At 41.3% G+C, this 25,235-nt stretch overlaps 1 protein-coding gene across 30 annotated transcripts in view; it reads right to left on the bottom strand.

The window, feature by feature from the left end:
• tim (timeless) overlaps nt 1-25,235 on the bottom strand; it is a 510,805-nt gene that overhangs the window by 235,807 nt on the left and 249,763 nt on the right. For all 30 annotated transcript variants that reach the window (XR_010850869.1, XR_010850868.1, XR_010850866.1 and 27 more), the window contains one exon: nt 25,225-25,235. This exon is cut by the window's right edge and continues 194 nt beyond it. Coding sequence is in view for 26 of the 30 variants with exons in the window: in XM_067091829.1 (XP_066947930.1) it covers nt 25,225-25,235 (11 nt within the window). In the remaining 4 variants the exon portion in view is untranslated. The remainder of the gene's footprint in view (nt 1-25,224) is intronic.

Below are 25,235 nucleotides of genomic sequence, written 5' to 3'. Positions count from 1 at the left end.
ATACAGTATATGAATTGTCATTTTTCAATTTTTTAATAGTATCTCAAAGTTTCTGAGACAGTTCCTACTACTGGTTACCTTTATGTACTTCGCATTCGAAATAATTACGTTTGACCAAAAAGATTTTTTTTTCAAGATGAGCCTTTTATACTCTCATAGTCACTAATGCTTAATAATGACCTCCTCTGCCCATTTGGCAAATTGGCCACACACTTGGCCCGCATCCTTCATTATTTTTCTCTCCATGACATGAATGAATCAAAGGTATTTCATCTGGTCAGTATCATTTTCTTTAGTTGCTATAATTTGACCTAAGTTCATTGAACTTACAGACAACAACTATGCCATCATCATTATCACTGCTGTGGAAGTGATCAATCTTAAGTCTGTGGAGGTCTACACGTCAAAAGGCATCAAGATCAAGCAAACATGTCTTAACTTCATAGAACTGAGATGCTAAGGTAATTAATTCTCAAGCTTAAAAAAAGCATCTCAAATATCTCACTACTCTGCTTACTGCCAAACACATCAGCCAAAAGGTGTTGCCTTTTCTTTTTGAGAGTGATTGGGCCACCTGGTCTAAGCAAAGGAAAACTCTGCTGATTCTATATGAAAAAAAAATGCAGATTCAAGAGTAACACAGCATTCTGGGTCCTCTGTTGTACTGTAAAAACTCTCTGAGTTACAACTCCCACCTGGGTATAATCATTCCATGTCAAATCAGATAAACTCCTTTTCCTGTCAATGAACCAGCTTTATCTTTAATATGATATCAATGGACCAGCTTTATCTTTAATATGATAATTCAACAACATACAAGGATCTAACAATTTTTATTACAAAATGATAATTTTCATGATAAAATTAATTATTTGTCCTACCTACTGTTAAAGTTACCTTCATCTTCACGCCGTTTGGTGTGATCGGCATTTAAAAAAAAAAAAATCAAAATATACTTGACCACCCACTAAGATGTGGGGAGTCTGGGTGGGTTTCCACTTTGACAGTAGGTAAATATTCAAATAATTAATTTTATCATGAAAATTATCATTATTTGGAATGAATCTTACCTACTGTTAAAGTTAGCTGACTACCCACTGAACAAGGATGGTGGGTTAGTACAGCCAGAGAAACAGGGTTCAGCCAAGAGAACTAAAAGCTTTTTTAAAAGGGGAGAAAAAGCTTCTCAACATTCCTGCCTGATGTGTGACCCTTATTGGTAAGTACTGTTGCCAGACAATGGAACCACAACAAGGAAAAAAAGACTATCTCGTAGAATACTGGTGACTCCTGTGCCTCAGTCAAAAGCCCATAACTGACAGTCCAAAACTGAAGGCAACTACCACCAATCAGATAAAGTGCGCTCCTATACACCAAAAGTGTACCTTCATGCTCCCAAAATTCAACAGTGGGATTTCTAACAACTAACGATAAGATAGGACGCAAGGTCACCATCATATTTGGTTCAGGAGAGAGAGTCCCTGCCACAACGAAAGGACTAAGGGCTCAATACCTCACGCTCAAATTGAACATTCACAAATAATGAGGCAAAAACAGTTATAACTCTCCTGAGCTGCAGGACAACCTTCTCTAGAAGAAGGTTTCGAAGGAAATAAAGAAATGTTTACAGTTACGATAAGGAAGACATGAGGATTATTTCCAAAAAAGGTAAAGACTCAGGAATCAACTCTGTGTGCATAGACTTTAGCCAACTTGGATATAGGGGTGTTTGCCCTTCCAACACCACAGGTAAATTCTGAACTTCTCCTCTTACAGGTTATGTCTGTCCAGGTAAACCCTTAAGAGCTCTAACTGGACATAAGACAGCCATTATTCCATTGCTACCTAATTAGTTAGATTAGGTGCTATTACAAATCTGGGAAGGCTTTCAATTCTAAATCTTTACTCTAAGCAATGAAAGAAAAGACACAAGTTGCCACTAGAGCACAGCCAAAGAACAAGAATGGGCTTGAAACTCAACAGTTCTAATCTGGACATAAAGACAGCCATTTTTTCACTGCCTACCAAAGCAGTTAAATTAGGCACTGTAATAAAACTGGGAAAGGCTTCTACTCTATATCTTTTCTCTAAGCAATGACAGAAAAGAAGGAGGTTGCCCCTAGAACAAAGACCCCAAACAAGAAAGGGCTTGAGGCTCACTAATACACTTTGCTGCAACAAGAGCTAACAGAAAAGTGTCTTCAAACTTCTTAAGTGATACCTTATCAAGGGCTTAACTGCGGTTAACATCTGAAGGATTACGCTTAAATTTCCTCGTAAAACTTGATTGGAAGATGAAATTTCCAGCACAAAAGACTGAAATTGTGAGCAATATTCCAGTCAGCATGATGCAGAATTGAAAGCAATGTAAAGTGGTATCCTTGGTAGTTGTGACATAAAACTGCTTTGTGTAACCGAGATACTGGTAGAGCTTAAAATAGGATACCTGGTGGAACTGGTGCTGGATATCAATCAGGACAAGAACCAAAATAAAAAAACTAACCACTGTTATAAGCAGCTCGCTTTTCATCAATAAACCAGCAGTACTTGTCTTCCTGCTCATTATTTCAAACCTCTCTCACAGTGGTGACCCCCAGAGTGGTTCCCAGAAGCCATTAATGGCGACTAAGTCTTGGCCCAATGAATGTAATCCATGCCCCTAACGGACTAACTACGGTGCTCAAACAAAGCATTCGGGTGTTAACCGACCCTCGTCGGCAGGTCACCAGCGTCATTAGCAGACCCACAGGGCACGCTCCCCCAACGTGTATTGGCGCGAGTGTTCCCACACACTCCAAGTGAGAGTGTGAAATGAGCATGGACGCAGACATTCCCAACCATGTACAAATTACCGTGAACCTCTCCGAGGCAGACACCTCCCTCTTGCAACCCCCTCCCGCGTCCACTTCCACACCGGTACCTCTGCCCCACACGATGACCCGCCCCTGACAGACCAACCAAAGACGGCCCTTAACATAAGGCTGACGCCATTCACCAGGGAGAACGCAGCATCTTGGTTCTACAGGGTCGAGGGGCAATTCAGAATAGCAGGCCTGACTGATGAGGTGTTGAAGGCGGACATCGCCATTAACACCCTCCCGGAGGAGATATATAAGAAGATTGCCCCTTGGTTATGACGATGTCGGTCCCGGCCACCTTCCAAGAACCAAAATCCACTCTCGTCGAGACCTGCTCCCTGCCGGTCTCCGAGAGAGCTGCCCGCGCCCTCAACCCCCGGCAGGAGGGAAACCTCTTGGAAGTGTGGCACGCCTTCCAGGACCTCCTCCTCCTCCCCGAGACTGACAGCAGCGGCAGGTGCATGGAAATCAGTTTGTCAAGGGAGATCTTTCTGCGACAGGTACTGCCGGAGGTTCGTGGGCAGATCACGGATGCGTACAACCTGCCAGTCGAGGACCTAATCAGGTTGGCGCAGCAGCTGACGGACTCCACGAAGGAGGCCAAGCGGGCGACCGCACCCACACACTCCGCCAACTGCCTCCTGCCGGAGGACACCACCACGGAGCCTGTTGACTCCATCGAGCAGAAAAGGGCATCCCACCAGCAGAAGAGGGAGGGGCCAGGGCTATGCTACTTCCACCGGAGGTTCGGGAGAGCCGCCCGGAGGTGCGAAGCCACCTGCCCTTTCTTCCCTTCAAAAAACAGAAGAGGCAGTGGCCAACCCCACAGGCCACCATGGCAGCAGCAACAAAAATACCCAGGGGCCCCCTACCATTAGGGCTCTACGTCCGCGACACGATCTCCGGCAGGATGATGTTGGTCAACATTGGAGCCATGTGTTCGGTGTTTCCGCCTTCAGGAGAGGACCGCAGACACCTGCCGGACCCAACTACCTGCCTGACAGCTGTAAATGAGTCCCCCCATCCTCTTCTACGGCGCCAAGCTCCTGTCGATCTCCATCCTTGGCCAGAGGTACAGCAGGGAGTTCATCATCGCAGACGTCAGGACTCCACTCCTGGGGGCGGATTTCCTTGCCCACTTCAGTCTAGCAGTCAACATTGGCCGCAAACGCCTGCTGGACACCCAGTCCATGCCCTTGCCAGGCCCCAGGGAGCCCGCCATCTGTTCCACTGCACCCCATCAGTAAGGTTCCCTCCTGAAGGAGATCCCGGAGGTCTTCAAACCCAAGCTCCGCCAGATGCCCGGGACTCCTGCCAAACAGGGGATATACCACTATATCAAGACGAAGGGCACCCCGATGCACGCGAAGTCCCGACAGCTTCCCCGCAGTGCCTTCAGGAGGCCAAAAAGGCCTTCGCTGAGGTGGAAAGGATGGGCATATGCAAAAAGGCTCCCAGCCTGTGGGCCTCCCCTCTTCACTTGGTGCAGAAAGAGGACAGCACCTGGAGGCCCTGCGGCAACTACAGGTGGCTGAACCTGGCAACAGAACCAGACCACCACCCCCTGCCGAACATGCAGGAGCTGACAGCCTCTTTCCACGGGGCCAGGATATTCTCCAAAATAGACCTACTAAAATCTTATTTTCAGGTCCCAGTAGCGCCGGAGGACATCCCCAAAACCGCCATCGTCATGCCCTTTGGGTCCTACATCTTCGCCTTCTCCACCTTCGGCCTGAGGAACACGAATGCGACCTTCCAGAGATTGATGGACAGCATCCTGGGGGACCTGGACTTCTGCGTCTGCTATGTTGACGATATCCCCTAATCTTTTCCAGATCCCAGGAGGAACACCTGTGACACATCCGGAAGGTCCTGCAGCGCCTGCAGGAAAGTGGCCTCATCATCAGGTTTGACAAATGCACCTTCGGCGCCAAGAAGGTGGAGTTCCTGGGCCACGAGATATCCCCGGAAGGCGTCCGCCCGATGTCATCAAAGGTCGAAGCCGTCGAGAAGTTTCCCACCCCTACCTCCATCAGGGCCGTACAAGAATGCCTCAGGATGGTCAACTACTACAGAAGATTCATCCCGGAGATTGCTCACACTATGGCCCCCTGACGGAGGTCCTGAAGGGACGTCCAAAGACCTTAGTGTGGGGCCCCGAACAGCAGAAGGCTTTCCTCCTGAAGAAGGCTGACCTTGCCAAAGCAACATCTTTGGCCCACCAGGGCCCCAGCGCTCCCCTTCAGCTGACAACAGATGCCAGCAACGTCACCTGCCATGCAGTCCTGGAACAGGTCATCAGAGGGACCCCTCAGCCCATCATCTTCTTCAGTAGGAGGCTAAACCCCGCTGAGTCCCGCTACAGCACCTTTGACCGAGAACTCTTCGCAGCATACTAGGTGGTACGGCACTTCAAGTTCCTCCTGGAGGGGACGCCCTTCACAATTTGGACTGACCACCAGCGGCGCCTCGCAGCCATTGTGGAGTTCACCTGCACCATCAACTACCTCCCCGGCAGGAAGAACCCGGTAGCTGACGCCCTCTCGAGGATCGAGATCGATTCTTTAAGCTCAGGATTGACTACAAGGGCCTTGCCCACGAACAAGCTGCTGACCCTGAGACCCCAGCCTACCATACAGCCGTCACGTCACTGAAGTGGAAGGACGTGCCCTTCGGCTCAGGAGGATCAACATTACTGAGCGATGTCAGTACCGGGCGCCCCCGCCCCCTGGTACCCGCTCTTCAACATCATCCACGGCCTATCCCACCCCTCTGGAAGGACAACAGCCAGACTGCTGATGGAGAAGTTCATCTGGCACGGCATACGGAAAGACACGATGGCCTGGGCAAGACAGTGTATGCAGTGTCAGGCAAGCAAAGTGGGACGGCACACCGAATCAGGAGTGGGTGAATTCCCCCAGCCAAAGAGACGCTTTGGGCACATCCACGTCGACGTAGTAGGTCCTCTTCCCCCATCAGGAGGAGCCAGATACCTTCTGACAGTCGTCGACTGCTCCATCAGGTGGCCCGAAGCTATGTCCATGAAAGAAGCCACCTCCAGTGCATGCGTGGAAGCCCTCTTCTCCAGCTGGATCAGCCGGTTTGGTGTCCCAGACGACATAACGACAGACAGGGGACCCACTTTCCTGTCCGAGCTGTGGACCGCCCTGGCACGTCTAGTGGGGACCACTCACCACAGCACCACCGCCTACAACCCCGTAGCCAACGGAATGGTGGAAAGGTTCCACAGGTCTCTGAAGGTGTCCCTCATGGCTTGTTGTTCCTCTGAAAACTGGAAGTACCAGCTGCCCTGGGTCCTCCTTGGGTTGAGGACCGCCCCCAGAGCCTACAGCAACCCCTCCTCAGCGGAAAAAGTCTATGGGGAGACTCTGGTAGTCCCAGGGAAACTCGTCGCAGAGGATAGGGACGACATAGGGACACAGAGGTTCCGTGACAGGGTTGGAAAGTTCGCCCCCTGCCAAAAGACATTCACCGACAGGACGTCCCCCTTCATGCCCCTGGGGCTGTCCCCCGCCACCCACGTCTTCGTCAGGGACGACACCGTACGCCCACCCTTGACTAGACCCTACAGAGGACCTTTCCTTGTACTGGAAAGGAACAAGAAGGCATTCCGAATATCCATCCATGGGCGGGAAGACTGGGTGTCAATAAATCGTCTCAAACCCGCATTCCTGGAGGGGGGGGGGCAACAGAGGTGGACCCAAGACCTCCTGCGGGATGCGGCAGCCCCTCAAACAACCACGGTCGCAGGAAGGAGGCGAGGGCATCCCCGAAAAACCCAGAAACCGGACGGAAAGGCACCCCAACAAACCATTGCAGAGGACACCGGGGAAGGTGACCACCCTCTCCAGTTGACATCGAGAAAGCAAGGCCCCCTTCGTTGCCCCAGCAGATGCCTGGTTTAATCAGACGTTGCCTTTGTTGGGGGGGGTAGTATTATAAAGTCCCCGCTCAACATGTTCTCTGCAGAGAACATCCCGTTTTCTGTGGTGCCTTCTCATAGACCTAAGGTCGATTGGAATATATATTTATCATCATAACTGTAAACTGTATATATGTTGTCTTTCTAAACAATCCTGTTTTATGTACAAGTAACGAGTTATTTATGTTATGTGTCAGACATTATTGATCATTATGTTCTCTGTATGAACCTGTCCTGTTTTTGTAAGAAATTAGTTTGACCTCAGGTCACCTGTAAATCTTTGTACCAGCGGTCTCTACGAACTACGCAGATGTAGATGTATAAAGCGGGATGCAGCTTTAAAAGAAGCTCACTTTCATCAATAAACCAGCAGTACTTGTCTTCCTGCTCATTATTTCGCATCTCTCTCACAAGATGTCCTCCTGGATCTGCGAATGAGCCTCGTAATCAGATCCCTAAGGAAGAATGACAATGCGTTCTTAGATAGGGGTTGAGAAGGATTCTTGACAGAGCACCAAAGATTGCTGGAAGGGCCTCTGATTTTCTCAGTTCTGTCCAAGTAATACCGTAGGGCCCTAACAAGGCAAAGGGCCCTTTCCTCCTCTTCTGGCCCAAGGATATCCATAAGGTTCTTAATACTGAACGAGCACGGCCAAGGACTGGATGGCATCTTGTTCTTGGCCAGGAAACCTAAAGTGAAAGTGCAGACTGCATCTCCCTGAGCAAGTCTTATTAACTCGTCTAGGGCCTGAAGTTCACTAACTCGCTTGGCAGCTGCCAAAGCCACAAGAAACAGAGTCTTTCGAGTTAGGTTCTTGAGAGATGTGGAATGGAGAGGCTCGAAAGAGGGGCCTGTTAACCACTTGAGTACTACATCAAGATTCCAAGACACGGAATCGACTTTCGTTTGCATGGAGGTCTCAAAGGATTTAATCAGATTGCTTAGATCTTGCTTAGAGGAAAGATCTAGGTCTCTGTGTTTAAAAACCAAACTTGGCACTAATCTATACCCTTTAATGGTGGAAGAAGAAAGCCCCTTGACAGTTCTCAGGTAAAGGAGGAAGTCCACTGACTGAGCTACAGAGGTTTCAAAAGACAAGACGTTATGTCTGCTACACCATCTTCGAAAGACTGCTCACTTAGATTGGTAGACTTGGCAAGAAGACTAACATCTACATCTTGCAAGAGCCTCCACAGCTGATATTGAAAATCTCTTCGCTCTGACAAGTCTTTGGACAGTCTGAAGCCTGTCAGAGCTAGAGCGGGCAGTCCTTGATGGAGCCTCCAGAAGTGGGGCTGTTTGAGTAGATGCGGATTTTGTGGAAGCAGTCTTGAGAAGTCCACCAAGAGTCTCGGGAGATCCAGGAACCATTCTTTGAGTGGCCAAAACAGAGCTATCAGGGTCACTGTCACACTGTCGTGAGACTGAAACTTGATGAGTACTTCCCTTAGCATGCTGAATGGTGGGAATGCGTAAAGGTCTAGATCTGACCAATTTAGAAACATGGCATCTTTACAGAGGGTCCGGGACCAGAGAACACAAGAGAGGGAGGTGATGACCTCTTAATGAGGCGAATAGGTCCAATGTTGGTCAGCACCACAGTTTCCAAAGGTTGTTGCAGACCATGGGGTCCAGGGCCCACTCTGTAGGGAGGACCTGTTTGCGACAACCCAGTTCGTCCACCAACATATTCATCTTACTTTGAATGAAACGTGACCAGTTTCACTCAATTCTGGTCTGCCTAAATGAGAAGTTCTTTCGTCGCTTTGCAGGGGGAGAAGGAGTGAGTCCTGCCTTGTTTCCTGATATAGGAAAGAGCAGTGATATTGTCTGAGTGAACCACTACTGTCTTGTCAGCATTTGTGTCCGAAAAGGGTACGAGTCCTAAATGAATAGCTGTCAACTCCTTGACATTGATAAGCAGGTTCAGGTGTTCCTGAGACCAAGTCCTGGAAACTTCCATGTTCCCCAGAAGGGCCCCCCAACCTAGATCTGAGAAGTCTAGGTCAGGGCTCACAGGGAGCAGCGACTTTCCCTCCGAAAGTCTTCCTTCGGATGTCCACAATCGCAGGTCTGACTTGATTTCTGTCGTTATGGGGAACATAAATGAGTCTGGCTGTGTTTTCCAGTTCCAACTTGCTTTCAGGAACAACTAAAGGACTCTACTATGCAGTCTGCCTAACTTGGCAAACTGTTCGATGGAAGCGAGAGTTCCCATAAGACTCATCCACAGATTTGCAGAGCAAGACTGGAGAGAGAGAAAACTGTGGACTGTTTTAGACGGGAATCGATTCTCTTGGGGGATGGAAAAGCCTAAAAACTCAGAAAGTTTATCCTCATCCCTAAATAAAGAATCTCCTGAGTCAGAATCAGATGAGATTTCTGTAGGTTGATCAGCATTCCTAATCCTTGGGCAAGGAGAAGGGTTTTCTGAAGGTCCTTTGTGCATTTCTCTTTTGACAGTTATCAGAGGAGCCAATCGTCCAAGTACAGGCATATGTTGATACCAAGATTTAGCCACTTCGCGAGAGGGGTGAGCACTCGTGTAATGACTTGAGGAGCTGTAGAGATGCCGAAGCACAGTGCCCAAAACTGAAAGACTCTGTCTTCAAAGACAAACCTGAGATACTTTCTGGAATTTGGATGTACAGGGTCATAGAAATATGGGTTTTACATATTGAGAGAGATCATCCAATCGCTCTGGTGAATGGATAACAGTACAGTACTGACTGGCTCATCTCCATTTTAAACTTCGTCTTTTGGACGAAGAAGTTCAGAGTGCTGACATCTAGGACAGGTCTCCAATGCCCCACTGACTTGGGGACTACAAAAAGACAGTTTTAAAAACCTTTGGTGGAGCAGTCCTCTACCTCCTCTATGGCTCTCTTCTGGAGGAAGGATGACACTTCCTCTGAAAGAGCTGCATATTTCTCAGAGCCTTTTGAGTAAGCCGTCAATGTGATCAGCGTGGAGACTAGCAAGGGATACTTCTTGAATGGGGTCGAGTAGCCCTCTTTCAGGATCTTGACTGACCAAGGCTCTGCTCCTCTGGCACTCCACCTCTCCCAGAAAAGAAGTCTGGCTCCCACTGGCACACGAAGGATTGTCGTTTCATTTATTGGAAGAAGGTCTGGTGGAAGTCCTCTTGACAGACCTGGCCGAGAAACGAACCTTGGAGCGGGGCTTGGGAGGATAAGCATGTCCACCCTCACAAAAGGGCTGTTGCTGAAGAGGAGAAACTGACTTAGAGCAAAACGATAAAGGCTCTTTAGGGAGCTTACAGGACTGGGCCAACAGGTCCTGGGGTTTGACTTTTTGTGGAGGTTCGTAGCCATTTCCTTAACTGTGGACTGAGGTAAAAGACAAAGGTGATCCAAAGGAGAGTATAACAAGGCAGACTTCTGTATACAAGTTGCTGCTTTAGTAGTGAAGAAGCCCCACAACTCTCTCTTTATGAGAACCCCACAGCGAAAAAAGCACCACAAGCTCTAGGGAGCCATCCCTAGTGGCTTTGTCTGCACACGACAGTATGCCAAGCCAGTCTGCAGTGCAGTCCTCCATTTTCTCAGCGAGAGCCCCAACTGTCCAGTTGAGATAACTGAACACTTCGAAGACTTTAAATATATTCTTCACAAGATGATCCAGCTCCATGGAAGCAAACATCACTCTTGCCGATGAGAAGGCTGAGAAGCATGCTGAGTCAATAAGGCCCAAGAAGTTTCCCTGGGAAGAGGCAGCGCCTCCCAAGGATGGAGCTTCTCCTGTAGCATATGAGAGGTATCTCCTGGCTGTCAACCTCAAAGGTGGAAAAGCAAAGGCTGTCTTACCCTGCTCTCTCTTCGCCAAGAGCCAATCGCCGACATCTTTGAGCGCTTTCCTCGAAGAGGAGGAGAGAACCATCTTAGGAAGATGAGCGCTGACATCTGCTTGGTTTCTCATAAGAAAAGTAGAGGTGGGCGAGATTGGAAGTACAATGGAAAAGTCACCAGGAAATATTTCAGTAGAAATGCATAGGTTGAAGGGGGTTGGCTCTTGCACAAAGTCATCAACTGAAGAAACTGGGTACAAAGACAAGTCCTTGGGGGTTTGGTCCCAACTGGAGCCTTATTCAGCAAACCCCAGAATGTCATAAAACTGCATCTTGATGGACATGAATGACTGATCTTCCACAGGCACAGAAGAACTTGAAGCTGGCAAAAAGGGAATCGGGAGCTTGTCTGGTGCCGAACGCTTGAGAGCTGGTGCTGGGCACTGAGAGGCAGGCAGGGGGCACCTGGAAGCTGGCGATGGACGTTCAGAGACTGGAACTGGCGCTAGGAACTCCGGAGAAGACGCTGGGCGCTCGTGGGCGCCTGGAAGAAAGTGAAGAGTGTTTCTTGACGATGGGGCGCCAAATACTGGCACTACAAAAAAAAAAAATGGTCGGGAGAAAGGTACTTAGGACTGCGCCAAGTACTGCAGGATGGTTGAGGACTGTGAGGAGGATCCTTAAAACATTTCCAAGGAAGAGCTGGAGAGCTGTCCACGTGGTCCAGACATCTCTTCAAGGGACAAGACTTACCTGGAAAATGCCAATGACGCTTCTTGCTAGAACTGGAATCTCTGAGTCTGATGATAACTGAGATGCCTTGCCAATGGCTGTCTTTCAAAGCCTAGCCATGTACGACAGGTTCAACTGAAGGGGTAACTACCTGTGGGAAAACCCAACCGGTGTCCTTTGGACCTCTGGTATGTCTCCTCCCAGGTTCAGGGAAGTATGACAGGGACCTTCGTCTAGGAGAACCAGCAGGATGGGCAGCCACCTCCTCCACTTGCACTGACACTGCATTATTCACTTTGTCCATAAGGACTTTTAAGGATGCCTCTAATTCACCCACTGTATTCACCACTAACTCAAACTTACGGTCAAACCTGCACTCGAGACTGGCAATGACATCTGGGTCAGATGCATGGGAGCTAGGCATGGGAGTAGGAGCTACAATGTTAGGGGGACTGAGGATGGGAGACCAGGCTGGAACAGAGGAAGCAGAAATGGCAAGATCATCTACAATACTAGGTCTAGGTGTAGGTTCTAGGCTACGAGCCCTGCTCTCGGCCCTAGAGGCCACCTTCCTATCCCTGTCAAGTTTATCATCTCAATCTTTACACTCATCACAAGTAAGCTCTTCCTAACATACCTGTCGCCTACAATTTGAACAAATCATGTGAGAATCATAAGTGGCTTTAGTTAACCTGGTCTTACAACCCTCCCAACAGTACCTAATGCTGGAGTAAGTCGAGTCCAACATGGTAAATCGCAAAATTAGGTATAAACACAATCTAAGCTAAACTAAAGAGCTTGAAGGCTACACAATAAAAGAACACTTCACCAAATCCTGGAAGGATAAACCCAAAAAATCGCTGAAATAAATCAACAAAAGTTGCTGTGAACATTCAATGTTACATCGAAGGCCGGCAGAAAAGAAGTTACATGTTCTACTTTGTTGTTCCTATTGTTCCCCAATAGTGGGCAGGGTTGTCACCTACACAAAAAAAATAGAAGCACTACCACGATTTTTAAAATTTAAGCTGCCATGCAAGTGGAAATGTATAGCTGTGTAATTACTTGGTAAGTTACTTATATGAAGAGTAATAACTGTCACCAGGTGACAAATACAAGGCGATAGAGGGGAAAAAAATGAGCGAGAAGGGGGAGGGTTATCGTCTGGTTGGGGACGATATCAGGGGAGCAAAAGATAAAAGACAAACAGACATGCGATTCAAAACAACTGAGGCAAACATAATACGTCTTAACCTTAACTCTAACGGTCCACATACATCACAAACATTCACCTGTGCACTTCTTACACATCTTTTAAGCTGTTCTATACTGTTTGCAAATGTTTTTCCAGTCTGACCAATGCAAAAGTTATCACAAGACTTACATGGAATTTAGCATACACTCCTTTAGCATTGTCGGGTGAGTTCTTTATAAGTATGTTTCATGTTTTATTGTACTTAAATGCTACATTAACTCTAGAATTCCTAAGCAGATGGGGAGTATCTTTGAAATTATCATATGGCAGGGCAAGCAGGTTTTTTGTGTTATGTGTAAGTTTCTTTTTTGTTCTCATATAATGACTTTTTTGTCTCGTTTAATGCATTTTCTAATAGTTAAGATATTTCAATTTCTTGCCTATATTCCTAATCATATCTATTTCATCATCAATATATTCAGGGCTACATTCTTTACAGTGGGGTTTGATTATATGTATATACATGTATATGCATGTATATGTATATATATGTATGTATGTGTATATACACAGGTATATATATATATATATATATATATATATATATATATATATATATATATATATATATATATATATATATATATATATATATATATATATATATATATATATATATATATATATATATATATATATATATATATATATATATATATATATATATATATATATATATATATATATATATATACAGGTATAATAATATATATATATATATATATATATATATATATATATATATATATATATATATATATATATATAATGCAAATCCCACAGGAAAATAACAGGCCAGTCATTTTCCTGTGGGATTCACTTATACACTGAAGTCACATACATCTACTGTGATTTTTTAAGCATATATATATATATATATATATATATATATATATATATATATATATATATATATATATATATATATATATATATATATATATATATATATATATATATATATATATATATATATATATATATATATATATATATATATATATATATATATATAGTTTTTCTTTAAATCTTCAGCTGAAAACCCTTATGGACAGGGTCAACAGACTATAAACCTAAAATGGCTCTAAATGGAAATCAGCCTGTTATAGGAAAAGGAGATAAAGGAAAAAATATGAGAGAAGAGAAAATAAAATTGCTACACCTGAAATTCAGGAGACATCAGCAGAAAGCAAGTATGGATTTGTTCCTTGCTTAAATATTTGGAGATCATAAGATTTCACACATGCACTACGCAACCTATTCCGCATAGTAGTTGTAGCCAAGATAAAACTCCCTAGCAAACTGAGTAGTACTGAACCTGATGCTAAAAAATGACGCACTCTTTGAAGCAGCAGCCTGCCTAGTGTTCAGAGCAGAAACAGTTAGATCAGGCAAAGAAGAGTGCAAAGAATTTTTGTCATTGTACTATATTTTATGCAAAAACATAATGAACTAACTTTATGTCTATGCCACAAGTCAACATTAAAAGTTCACAAAGTAAACGGGAATGATGACATAAATATCCAAGAGTTTGAGACATCAGGTAGCACTAGAAGACCATACTGGAGAACAGTATTCCAAACAAGGAAGAAGAAACTATTAAAACACTTAAAATACAATAGCTTCATCCAAGAACTAAAAACATTTCTGCAAGATATCAACTTTTTGAGAAACAGAGGATACAATGTTATGTACATGCTTCTCAAACGTCAATTTCTCATCGAAAGTTACGCCCAAAATCTTAAAGAGTCACTGACATTTCAAACTATACCATTTGAATGTAAACCTGGATGCAAAGGCAAAAATGTTTTGGGCTGACTCACTATCATACTTTGAATTTTAGAAGGATTAAGCTTCATGTCCCAAGGCCTACCCAACTCATGAATATGTGCCAGATCTCTAATCAAGGATTCTGCAACCACATACATAAGGCATAAATAAGGAGCAACAGCAAGAATAGTAGCATCACTGGCATATGCAGTCAGTTTGTTCTCTGGACCTTGCCACATGTCAATAGTATAGATAATGAATAACAAAGGTCCAAGAACACTACACTGAGGAACACCTGAGATGGCATTATTAAAGTTATTATACTGGCCACCATCACAGACCTTTTAGGAATTCATTAAAAATATTAATAAAAGGCCCATCAATTCCATATAATCTTAGTTTGTAGATAAGTGCTTCATGATTCACATGGTCAAAGGCTGCACTAAAATCTAGTCTGATATGCTCGCACCCTCAGCAAGTGCATTCTGCAAAATGGCAAATATTGACAAGAGTGCATCACAAGTACCAAGGCCTTTATGAAACCCAAACTGTAATGCAGGTTGCAGGTTATTATCTTCAACAAACCTAAAAAAGGCTTGGAAAGCAGCTCCTCAAAAGCTTTAGATAAAACAGGGTAATTGAAATTGGCCTATATTCCGAGTGGCATAAGGATGTCTTAATCCCTTAGTTATGTGGAATGTGTTTCCTCTTCCTCCAAACTAATCTTCTGAAAATAGTAGTAATGTAAGAGTAATGAAATCTGCAGTCTTTGTAAAAAAAAAAAAAAAAAAAAAAAAAAAAAAAAGAGAGACCCCATTAGGATCAATGCCACCATAACTGTCAAGACCCAGTAGCAAAGTTTTTTCAACATTGTCATTCCATCAATACTTGTGAATTTTACAAACTATTCACCAAATAACTGTTATTCAATCTTTTCCCAAGACAGAACAATCTCAAAATAATCTGATCATTATGTTCCATCAATGTTAACATTTTTGCCATGCCTATGTATTTCTCACCCTATCAGTTCTTATATGTATATGTATACTACATACTATGTGAACATTTCATCTAATAAGCTTCAGCCCTTTTTTTTTTTTTTTTTTTTTCATAATCAACGGCCACACTTCACTTCCATAAAATTAATTACTGATTCAACAATCCCTTCGTACACTTCCATCTTGGCTCTCACATACAATTAAATTTTCTTTCCAATCTCATCACACACCTGCTACCTTTCTTTCTTTCCATAGCCTGTGACTTACCTCTTTTCTCATCTTAATGTTAGCTGTTGTATTTACTCAAATATGCAAATCAATGCTTCCATTCTTCTCACACCTACATCAACACTAACACTCATTGTTCAATTTTCCTGGTTTACATTTACAGTTATAAAAATACTGTTGCCCACATCTACTTTTAGATTCTTTCTCTTGCAAGCACTTTCAAACTCATACTAATTCTGCAATTTCTCTTCACTATCCCCAATCAGCACAGTATACTGCAAACTACTAATATCCATCTCACACTCCATTCACAGTTTATTTTCTTACCCAACAACTTTTCACCTGAATCCACTGTCCTTTTCCAAACATTATACATCACTCCATCTATAAAGATACTGAACACCCATAGAGACACAGCACACTAATACTCCAGTTACACTTTTACACCGGTCACTCTACCAATTACTTATCCTGATACATACTTCACTTCCATTATCAAAACTTTTCTCTTGGTTTATTTTCTAAACCAATTTAGGCCACATACAACTTTTACCTTTACTTCCAAATTTCTCACATAACCATTTCAAAACAAACCCCCAAACCACACACCTTCTTTCTTGTCTCAACTCTTAATGTCCTTCAATTTAAGGAGGAACAGGATAGCCAGAAGACGTGGTAATATTGCAAACATTATTATTTCTTAAATCAAGCAGAGGCACAGCCGAGCTTTCAGGAATACATAACTTTTCCCATCACCAGTGTCGCTGACTATATAAGACAAAAAATACAAAGAAGCAGTCAGAAAACCGTACTGACTGCCTAAATCCAAGAATATTAAAACAGCTATAATTGACAATACTTTAAAATACATAATAATATCAAGTAAAAAGGAAACATAAAAATGAACAAATAAAATTGCTGACCAGATAGATAAAAAAAATAATGATATTTTGTAATATATTATCATTATATTATTCTGAATATTCACTTTTTTTGTATCTATCTGCTCAGTGATTTTATTTGGCATTTTCTGCATAGTACGTAATCTCTTCTTACTTTGTCAGTGCTCTTTTGTTAGTTTTGATTTGCAGTTAACTTTTGTTTTTATGTTTCCTTTTTTACTTGATAATATTATGTATTTTAAAGTATTTTCTATTATAGCTGTTTTAATACTTTTATATCTAGTCAATCAGTATGGTTTTCTGACTGTTTCTTTGTAGTCTTTATGTCTTCTATAGATAAGTGACTCTGATGATGGGAAAGTTATGTATTCCCAAAAGCTCGGCTGTGCCTCTGCTTGATTTAAGAAATAACAATGTCTGCAATATTACCATGTCTTCTGTCTATCCTGTTATATATATATATATATATATATATATATATATATATATATATATATATATATATATATATATATATATATATATATATATATATATATATATATATATATATATGATGCTGCCTTGTAATACATATGTCCTCCTATAATTTTGATATATTTACTCTTTTATTTATCATATATTATGTGTAATAATAATAATTATTGAAATATCATAAATCTCAAAAGAATTAATGCTTTAGATGACTTAATAGTGTAATTTAGAATTGATAATACAATTTTAGTAGCAACGTAGTATAAGGAACACATGTGTCCTAGTGAGAACTTGTTTCATTTCAATTGTCATCATTTGAGAAAAGAGAGAGCACTTTGTTTTGGGTTAACATGAGAATAGTTTGGAATAACAATTGCTGATTCGTTCAGGAAATCAACTCAGTTTTTCGTCGTTTATAAAACACAACAATCATAATTAGCCGATTGCAGTACGTTTCGATCATGTAGAAATTTCTGTAAAAGATTCGTCCTGTACGAACATAAGAGGAGTGATTTCGCATTGTTACTGCATTGCTTTGATCACGTACGCCACTTTGAGAGAAAGAATACCTGTCCTGATCAGTTACGCTGTGTTTTGTAAGACTGAATTCAAAATGTTTTGCTGGGAGTAACGTCACCTTCCTTCTAGAAATTTCTCTTTTGGTATCTCGTAACGAAAATGCCTTAATGACGTCATGTAATTGTTTCATGTACTACTGGAGTTCTGAAATCTGTTTCATTCTTATTCTTGAGACCGACCTGTCTGGTTCACTCTCTCTTTCTTCAAAAGAGAGAAGTTATTAATTAATGTAGAATATTGTGGTCACTGGTGTTAGTCTTAGCTTTTTTGAGATCTGAGGGTAGGAAAAGTGTAACAGGCACCTTATTAAAAGTGTGTTTTGTGGAAAAGCAGCTGCAGCAAGTGATTTTACAAAAATTTTCACAAACTTCTGTAAGGTAACGTGAACTTTACCTATTAATACTACGGTATAATAAGTTAGGGAAATTTTGCCTTAGTGAAATTATTATTGATAAATCTTATGTGTATTGATAAATCTTATGTGTATTTTTGTGTGTTTTTCTGTTTGCACTCTCCTCATATTTTCATATTTTTTTATGTTTGTGATGTAACATTTATTTACGTAGCATTTTAAATATTTCTCGGTAATTTAACATTGCATACTTGACTTGATTTTTCATTTATTATGATTTTCTTTTCAAATCTTAAGTGATTCTTGATAGTTTAAATTTTGCTTGATTAATTTGAATTCCTGATAAAGTTTTTGTGAATTAGTTTTGTTTCATAATTTAATTCAAGAATTGAGTAAGTTTTGTGTTATTTTCAAGTAATAGTAAATTTTTCAGATTGTGAATTCTAATTAAAAATTTTGAATTTGAAAATAAATTTTTGTATTTAATATTTTTAGAAAAACAGTGTTTCATTCATTGACCACCAGTGACTAGGATTAACTGTGTGTGCATAAGGCAAAGTGATAAACAAGTTTTGTTCTTTTCGTTTTGCTATAGTGAATTAAGACCGGGGAAACAGTTAAAAGTTATTTGATATAGTGATGCCCTTTTACTCTAGAATATTTCTTGTTTAATTATTGATACCTCACACTTATTCTGATAAACTGAGTTTGATTTTTTCAAGTGATTAATAAGTTTTTTAAGGGATCACTGTTAACTTTAGAGTACTCAGTTGTAATTCCTATTGTTATGAGAGTTCAATTATCTGGCTGAAGTGAGGTAAATTTTTGAATTTTGAAATTAGCTGTGTTAAAACCAGGTACTTGGTATGCATCGTGACTATATATATATATATATATATATATATATATATATATATATATATATATATATATATATATATATATATATATATATATATATATATATATATATATATACTGTATTATATACATAAGTGATCTCTCAATTATCCAGATTAATATAGCCAAGGCCCTGTCAGATATGATCAAAATCTGGATAAGCAAGATTAAAAAACTCTGAAGGGGTAAAACAGCAACTCGGTACCCTTCCTTACCCTATCTTGTCAATACTGCATAACTGTAAACACTGAATATGCTTATAAACGACAACCATCACACTTTAAACTGAAAACTTTATGCAAAAAGCAACTATCTACCTTATTTTCCCATATCTGTAACAAAATATACTGTATAAACACACTTAAAAAAAAGTACATCCTGTTTTTTCCCTCAGAAGCAACATGCAATATGGTAGATTACACTATTGGTATAATGAATATCACTTTCTTTTTCCTATTTTGCTTAAACAGAAATACTGTAATAAAATTATTTTTTCTCTCTCACCTACCTGCATGTGGTCCCAAAACAACATATGTTGGCCAGCCTTCAAAAAACTTGAACGGAGGTTTAGAATTCGTCGTCCTCCTCCTCTAACACCACTGTATCACTGAGGTCCTGTACCTCCTTGATGTCTAGAGGGTCCTGGTCACTGAGAAGTGGCAAACAGACACCAGATTTCTCACTTGATGAAACAGGCACTTCAACATCAACAAAGGGAATTTCCATCATCAGAAATTCCTGTTTCCTGCTTGTAAGCATCCAAAGCTTCGCCAGTAGTTTTCTCATTAGAAAGCCCATGTTGAACCTTCAATCAAAACCGTACCTTTGAAGTTCTCAAAGTCCACAACCCTATGCAGGCTTGTAAACTACATAGCGGCAGCCTTCAATTCAGCACTGCCAATACTCACTCCTATTTCTATACGGGTTTGCATTTTGGATGAGCCGCTTCCATCTGCCTCTGTGGTATGCTTCTGCTTTGTCAAGTCTCATGCACACTTGAATGAAAACAAGAATTGGACCAGGGGCCTGTTAGCAAGGTTGTGGGGTTTACTTTAAGGACTGGTGAAACAAGATGTAACACCCACTAAACCATCACTAAACTGATACTAATATCAAAGATTACTTTGCCAGGATGGGAACATGAATCTGTTACACACACACACTCCTCACTTCCTGGACTGGTAAGACTTGGGCTGCTGCTACTATAGGCCCAATGGAAACTTCAAGTTATTTATCCATCAATTCATGTATATAAAACTTGACATAGTTGAAGATCTCCAAGAAGCTGCATTCAAAATAAGAGCTGATAAGTAAATTACTTTTAAAAGCCAAGGAAGTTAATGCATCATTAATCTATGGAGAGAGGTCCTTGTCAAGGTTTTAAAACCTCCTTCTCAACTCGTGTGAAGGACTCAAATCATTTACTGTACTTAGGCTAAAGCAGACCTAAATTCTTTGATAGCCAACATAACTTTCTTAAAACATGTAGAACAGTGGGAAGTGCACCATTTGTGGTATAGCATCTCTGAATGGGTTATTTTATTTTCTACTACTACCACTTTTGACTGTTCAGTTTCATGACTGACTTCTCTCCTGGTTTTGTAATAACCTCAGTTGCCTGGATCCAAATATCTTTGTTAATAAGGAATTGCTTGATATCCTTCAAGCATGAAGCTTGAGGTGGCTAAGACTGAGGAAAAAACATCAAAACTGAGGCTGCTACAGCAGTCTTAACATGGTAGAGTTTCCTTAGGATTGCCACCAGCTGACTTACTAGGTATGGGGACCACTATTGCTGAAAGCAGGGTGGAACCACTAGTATTATTAACAACTACAAAAACTGGTGAATTCTGTCGATCATAAGAAAAAGGAGGAAATGTGTAAACTCTAAATTCTCCCACAGAATCACGAAAGAATTTATTACCTCTGCCACTGGATCTAGAAGTGTGGTGCATTAGCTTGGTAGCCTTCTGTATAAATGAAGGGCAAACAGGTCCACTGGAAGTATGTCTCACAACAGCCCTATCCTTCTACACATCTCTAGGTGGAGTGACTACTCAGCAGGATGGACTAACCCACGCCTGTTCAAGGAATCTGGTACCCCATTGCACTTCCCTGGGATACACTTCAGAACTGGTGTCATAGTGTTTCCTTTGACCAAAAGAGTAATTGAATGACTAAATGACATATCACTTGATATGTGGTCCCTTCTTCACTCAGATGAACACCTATCAAATTTTCTGATATAATGCCCACTACCTCGTTGCACAAGTGGTGCATGAGGGCCTGCAGGAATATACTGCTATGGTGCATGAAGTCTTGCAGGAATACAGAGACAGCTTGCAATTCAATGAAATTTGTAATTAGGCTTTTCTCTTTCAGGAGAAATTTCTCTGATACCTATATGTCCAGCACATGAGTGCTCCATCTCTCTTCCTGAGGTATCTGTAAACAGTAAAAGTTCTGTAGTTAACAGCATGAGAGGAATGCCCACAAGAAGTTTGTTTATTTTTTGCTGCAAACTGTAATCCTCCAGAACTTCTTAAGAGGCTGGAAAAAAAGGCCAACTGGTAGAGTAGAGGCACACCATATGCAGTTCAGCTGGTACTATAGAAATCTCACCTGAGAGCAGCTATAGGGCACCAGTTTCTCCATGGACATCAGTTGGTCCATTAGCATCTGTCATGAATGAGCAAGAGATTCCATCATCAATGAACTCCTGAAGGTACACCTCAGCCTCTGAGTTCTTTCTAAAGTTGTGCACACTTTAGCCAATGCTGTGTCTACATACATCCCTAAGTAGATGACCTTTTTCTATATCAAACTTTTCCCAGTTGATGACTAAGCTCAAGCACTGGGAAAGATCAATGAAACCTTGGAGATGTCTGTGCAGCTCTGGAGATAAGGCTCCCATCGTAAATGTACTTTAGCCATCTGATGGTCTTGCTATAAGCCCTGAGAGCAACTTGAAGAGGATGTGGATAAAAAGCTTGGGATTTGTGACTAACCCAATGGACAGAGTCCTTAACTGAATGACCTTCCCTACCTACATGAACCAGAGGAATTTTCTGAAAGATCAGTGCATGGGGACCTGAAACTACACATCTGTCAGATCTAAGGATGCTACAAAGCTCTCTTTTCAAATATCCCACTGAACTAACACTATTGAATATATACAAATTAAATGAGTTTGTGATGGTCTTTATCCTTCCAAAGGTTTGGGAACTACAAACAGTCAACTGTAAAAGCCTTGGAGATCTCCCACCAATTCTTATCACCCTTTCCTATGCCATTTTTACACTGCTGCCCAATGCAAGGAGTTGCTCTGAATTCACTGCTTATACCTTGAAATGATCTGGATTTTCAGGAATGGGAAGGGACCTTGTCTAAGATAAAGCAAAAAAATAAGCTTCTCTACGGACTGAACTGCCTCTACCATCTGGCAGTAGGACCTAAAATTCCGGAGATAAGCCTCCCCAGGGAAAGAATGATCTAAGGGGGAGACCTGTTCCTGATCTGAATCCCATGTTTGCTGTCTGGCAAGTTAGGTTGGGCATTCTCCCCTTCCATGACAAAGAGGTGAGACCTTTGCTCTTGAAGTGGAGTTATGTGACTAGGTAGAAACAGGTGCTTTTGTGGAAGTGTGAGAGTGGTATGGATGACTGGTAGCAGGTGCACTGTGTGAGTGGCCAGAGGCAGGCACATCACTGGATAAAGGTGAGTGGCAAGAAGTAGGCATATCACTGGATCTGGATGACCCATGCAAGTGGCTGCTTGTCCTTTGAGAGCCAGTAGGGTGATGCCAGGGATAAAAAATTCACAATGACTTGCAGAGCTAGGAGCCTTCCTAGCAGCTGGGGCATGCCTCTACCCAGTGAGGACTTAGTCTCTATGATCTAGTGACTGTGGTCAGAGGAGTGTCTTGTTAATGCAGGATCACAACCCTTTGATGGTCAAGATTGGGTAAGAGGCTAGGAGACAAATGCTGATGCTCCCTTGAAGAGCTTTGGGAACCATGTGAGCAAGTATTGCCAGAGGCATTATGTGATTCAACAATTGACATGTTTTTGTTCAAAGCACTCCTTAAGGTGGTAAGAGATGCTGAGGGGACATGTACTATTCCCAGAGGAGCAGCACCGGTGGGAGTAATGATTGGATGCACTATCAATATCTGTAATGGGTGAGCTAGGTTAAGACAGAGTTCATGTACCTCAGCCTGAGTGGAATAACAGTTAGCCTGTTGTTCATAACAAAGAAGAGAACTGAAGTCATCAGAGAAAGAGAAGGCAGCCATCTTGTCTTGTAAACAGTCCAAGACTTTATATAAACTCTCCTCTAATACTGATAAAAAAAAAAAAGAGGGTAAATGTTAAGTTGCCCCATCCCCAAAGATTTAGAATGTTTGGTACGCAGAACATCAGAGATGGCACTGATTAAGATCTAAAAGCAGAAAAGGTTCCTGAAATAACCGAATCAGAAATACCTGCTTTGTATGACAAATCACAGGAATGCTTATACAACATCATACTAGCAGAGTATGACTACTGAAACAGGAACCACCCTTGACATATAGCACACCTGATTTGTACACACTTAAAAGCATGTCTTTCTCAATACCGGCTATTAAACTATGGTTGCTATTTGCAATGGACACTAACACATTTACAATGAGGAATCTTACAAAATTAATTGTCACTGATGCTTTGAGAAATAACAGTTATGATAATAGTCATAATAATGAAAATTATTCGGTAAAGAATAAAAGTATAATTTTTAAAGTAATGAACCACGGAAATTTTAACAATACTTTACTGCACTAAACAATAAAAGAACAGTAGGAATGGAAATTCATCCAAAATGGGCAGACACTGCTAAGATACAGGCTACTAAAGCAACTGCTTTAGTAACATCAAGAAGCTTCTTATAGGCATCTTCATATTGCCAGAAAAACAATCAATGGAAGAAAGAAATCTGAGAATTAGAAAAAAATCAGATGATATGAGATTCCTGCATGAAACTTAATAATGGCACTAAAACAACTGCTTTCAATGAAAATAGGCCTAGATTGTATACAAACACCATAAGGATATAATTTCAATCACTGTGAAAATCATGATTCTTGAACAGCAAGAGCAAAACATCAGGAAAAAATACCTAAAGCAACCAATAATAGATGAAATAACTAACAGAACGGCTACTTAAAGAAGTTATATCACTTATATTAGCCAAGGACTGAAGAGGAAAGCACTTCCTGAAAACACCTGATAGTCAAGCCCAGCACAAAAAATCTCACTAAAATGAATATTACACAGCAGAAAACAATTGAAACGCTAATTAGCAAATTCGCCAAGTCAAATGAATTACCCATATACTGTATACGAAAATGATTATGGATGACCCTTGAAAATATCAATAAAAGAAGGAATAGAAAACTAAATTTTTCAGGGAAAAACATTATGACTTGTGTACTTAATACCAGACACAAACTGACTGATTCCACTTGCTACTGCAGGCACTGTGGGTCCCTGATGCTTAACTTCAACAGGTGGAACTAAAGGAACTTTCTTCTTCTGTAAGGTTTTTGGGGGATTGTACAGATGCACAAAAAGGCTAACATACATCAATTAGGTCTGCCAAATATGACTGCTTTCTGAATCATAGTCCTGTTAATAATTTGGCCTAATGAAACTGAAATAGTATTCAGGTAAACGTAATCTAAATCTTAAAACACGTCTGGGTTTCTTCACATTAAACTCAAGTCCCTTAAATTACGTGTATATGCCAACCAAGAATTCTGGACTGAACATGAAATAGGGTGTGATTTCCTGGTCTGAATAATATACTGAAAGGATCATTTGTAATTTGTGGAACCTTTTAGTTTGTGAAGTTTCTAACACTTCTATTGTACTTATAAATACTTTGATTTCCCTGGTATAGTTGCTCAGTCACTGGGCTGTCCTATTTGATTTGATCATAAGGATGTTTTACCAATATTCAAACTTTCAGGATATAAACAAACATGCCTTAAAAATACATGATTTTGGGTAATACATAAGTAATGAAGTATAGTGCTAAAACTCAAGAACAGAAAATGACCACTGCAGTCCATGACAACTACTAACATTGTGGCCCTCAATAAAGAACTTCCACTATTATTCATAATAAAGAAAAAACTACCACCATAGTTCACAATAAGAAAGCATCACAGTCCTTAATAACGAGAAAACTAAAACTTGTTAACCAAGAGAAAACAAATACCATAGTCCACAATAAAAAGAAAAAGAAAACGACCTTCACTGGCCACGATAAAAAGAAATCTGACATCACAGTACATAAACAAAAACTGACATCAGACCATATTTCAAAAAAGACAGAATAGAAAACTTACTGCTTAGTCCAAACTTAAATACAAAAACAATCTTACCTTTAATGCGT

Source organism: Macrobrachium rosenbergii, chromosome 48 (genome assembly GCF_040412425.1).
Source record: "Macrobrachium rosenbergii isolate ZJJX-2024 chromosome 48, ASM4041242v1, whole genome shotgun sequence".
NCBI classification, from domain to species: domain Eukaryota; kingdom Metazoa; phylum Arthropoda; class Malacostraca; order Decapoda; family Palaemonidae; genus Macrobrachium; species Macrobrachium rosenbergii.
Note: the sequence above shows the minus strand (reverse complement) of the source record. Positions and strands in the feature narration are given on the sequence as shown.